Source organism: Alligator sinensis, unplaced genomic scaffold (genome assembly GCF_000455745.1).
Source record: "Alligator sinensis unplaced genomic scaffold, ASM45574v1 scaffold2389_1, whole genome shotgun sequence".
Taxonomy (NCBI): domain Eukaryota; kingdom Metazoa; phylum Chordata; order Crocodylia; family Alligatoridae; genus Alligator; species Alligator sinensis.
The window spans coordinates 26,725-29,527 of NW_005843923.1; the positions used below are offsets into that span (position 1 = coordinate 26,725).

Genomic DNA, 2,803 nt, shown 5'->3' on the forward strand with positions numbered 1-2,803 from the left:
GGCGATGCCTGGGGGCAGAGCAGGACCGCTGCCCCATTGCAGGCCCGTGAAGCCCCTTTTGTCCTGGCACACTGGCCAGATGCAGGTGCTGGAGCACGGAGACCCATGTGCCCTCGTTCCCTGACCACAGCCCTTACCCAGCTGGATCCCTGTTCTGCCCCCTGCTCTGCGGGCTGGCAGGACAGGATGTAACTGGGCTGGCCCATCAGTGGGCTCCGCAGCACCATGAAATCCGGCACTGTCCTGCTGCTGGCAGAAAGCAGCTCTGCCCCCTTGGCAGACCCAGTGGTGCCCACAGGACCGTGTGAGTGAGCTGTGACCCCATCCCAGCAGGGCTGGTTCCTGCCCCCATCCCATCCCTGTGCCAATGCATTGCCACAGTGCTGCGTGAAGCCCACCTCTCTGCCATCAGTCCCCAAGCAGCTGCTGCAGAAAGGAGGGTCTTTATTGAGAGGCGTCTGCAGTGGAAGCACAGGGGATAGAGAGCAGGACCTGGGCACAAGCCCTGGTGCCACCACTGGCACACACATAGAGAAGCAAACCCAGGGCTGGGTCCGAGTTCAGGGCATGCTGGGTGATGCAGCAAGTCGGTGCAAGGGCAAAGGAGGAGCATGGAGGAGCTTCCCTGGGCAGATCTTCATGCCCATCTGGGTCCAGGGTAGGGGGTCCTTGCCTTCCTGCTGGGCATCATCAGACCTGCTCCCCGTGATGCCTCTTCCTTAGGCTTGGCCTGGAGATCACTTGGGGCAGGAAGGGGAGAGGCTCAGAGTCCTGCCCAGGGCCAGCCCTGCCTGGGCACGGCCCCACCACAGCTGAGCACCCTCTCTGCCAGCCCCCAACCCGCACACCATCTGCACCACTACCTCGCACAGGCTCCACGCAGCGCCGGGCACATCTCCAATGGCAGCACTTCAGCCATCCACTGCACTGGAAATCACTGCTGCACTTATTGGGCAGGGGCTTGCTGCACCGCACGGGGTCAGGAGGGCACATCCCGGGCTTCCCTGTGACACAGTGCATCGGTCAGGGGTGCACAGGACATGGCCCAGTCCCACGCGCCAGGCCCTGGCAGGTGCCCCTGCTCCAGGATGTTTCCCCGCGGGGCTGCAGGTGCCAGTGGGCTGATGGGGCCCTTGCAGCTACTGCTGCCGGCTCCCGCCCCTCCACGCACCACATGGCATCCAGAGCCAGGGTGCTGCCCCACTGGGTGCCCCGACACCTGTCCCTTTTGTGGGCAGAGGGAGACCCTGGCACAAGCCTACCTGGAGTGCGCCGGGCTGCAGCCCCTGCACTGCTTCCTCCAGGGCCTCTCGCTGAGCTCCTGGCTGCACCCCTCCCTGCACCTCTCTGTATTTGCACCACCCATCTGCGGCCCCACCAGGGTCTGGGACTCCTGGTTGGCCTCCTCCTGGCCCTGGCCCTGGCCCTGGCCCTGGCCAAGCCAGAGTGTACATGACCAGGAAGGAGGCTCTGGCAAGGATGGCCCTGGGGACTGCGGGATCACCTCCCTTTCCCTGGTCCGCTCCCATCTCTGGGCAGAGCACCACGGGCAGTGTCCGCCTGCACCTTGGACATGTTTGAGGGCCGGTGGATGCTGTCCAGTGTGCTCTGCTCGGTGTCCCTGCTCGATGCGCTCGTTCTGAACATTTGACCCGCGCTCCTGGGGGAGCCTGCGGACCTCTGACCAGAGCAGAGATGGGCACAGAGGAGAGGGCAGAAGCCTTGCCCAGGATCGCAGCCCCTCACCCTCTCCAAGGTGGGCCTGGGTCTCTGCGGTGGGGCTGGGGGAGCAGATGGGTCAGGGAAGGGGTCACAAATCCCTGTCCCCTCTTCCCTCCTCCACCTGACACGACCTTCACCATGGCCCACATGACTCACCCAGTGTCACGCTTCCCCGTGCCTCCAGCCATTGCCCCAGTGCTGCGATGCCTCTCACAGCATCCAGCCCTGGCAGGCTCAGCCCCTTGCTGACCTCCTAGCACTTCTTCCTGCAGGACCGGAGGCTCAAAAAATTGTTTTGCTTTCTGCAGCAGCCGCCATAAACGAACTGTTGGCAGCTCCTGGAGACCCGGTTGTAGTAGAAGCGAATGAGGTACTGTGCACAAGGGCTGCGGTCTGGGGGCAGTTTGCAGATGTCTGACCCAGAGCAAAGCCCGGCAGTGTGAAGGGGTATAGACATGCCCAGGACCGCAGCCCCTCGCCCTCTCCTCCAGCCCAGCTGCCTCCCCCTGAGCCCGTGGCAGTAGCGTGGGATGTGCGTGTTGCAGGGCTGGGGGCCCTGGGGAGCTGGCAGAGGTCCCCCGGGCAGAGGGATGCGGCTCACATGGAGCTGCGCCTCCTCCTCGTTCAGAGGGATGAGATGGCAGGGGGCAATGCCCTCACAACGTGGCAGCTCCTACCCACCTGCCCACGGCTCACACCACCCCCAGAACAGGGGGCAGGAGAGAGGGGCTGGGGCAGGTTTGGGGGCTGAGAGCTGGGGGCTGGAGGGGAGCACTCACCTGGAACGAGCTGCCCAGATGCAGGCTGCAGCCCGGCCCAGAGGGCGAGGAGCCCCGCCAGCACCAAGAGGTTGCCCCACTTCATGGTGCTGCTGTCCTGCCATGCCCAGCACCCGACCGGGCCAGCTGGGCTGTATCCCATCACCCAGCCCGGGACTGGGGGGCCCTTGCACACGGCCCCAGCTCCACTCTCTGCCCCTCCCAGGGGCACCGGGAAGGTTGGGAAAGAGCCCTGGGCCTCTGCGCAACGGGGCTGGGCCTGGATAACGGCCGGCACGTGGGGCTCGCGGGCTCCCTGCTCT

General features: G+C 65.2%; 1 protein-coding gene across 1 annotated transcript; it reads right to left on the minus strand.

Annotated features, from left to right (window-relative positions):
• Nucleotides 1-427: 427 nt before the first annotated feature.
• On the minus strand, nt 428-2,586 carry LOC102386994 (porwaprin-b-like). Its single transcript, XM_025195812.1, has 3 exons — nt 2,502-2,586; nt 864-1,004; nt 428-740 (listed from the first exon to the last, which is right to left on the minus strand). Exons 1-3 carry the CDS (start codon nt 2,584-2,586, stop codon nt 691-693), a joined length of 276 nt encoding a protein of 91 aa, XP_025051597.1. The 3' UTR covers nt 428-690.
• Between the last annotated feature and the right edge of the window lie 217 nt (nt 2,587-2,803).

Excerpts from the sequence above, each read along its gene's own strand:
- LOC102386994 (XM_025195812.1), bottom strand. The coding sequence starts at position 2,586 with ATGAAGTGGGGCAACCTCTTGGTGCTGGCGGGGCTCCTCGCCCTCTGG. Across the intron at positions 1,005-2,501 it reads ATCTGGGCAGCTCGTTCCAG|GGAAGCCCGGGATGTGCCCT; the intron begins GTGAGTGCTCCC and ends ACTGTGTCACAG. Across the intron at positions 741-863 it reads CTGCGTGGAGCCTGTGCGAG|TGATCTCCAGGCCAAGCCTA; the intron begins GTAGTGGTGCAG and ends TCCTGCCCCAAG.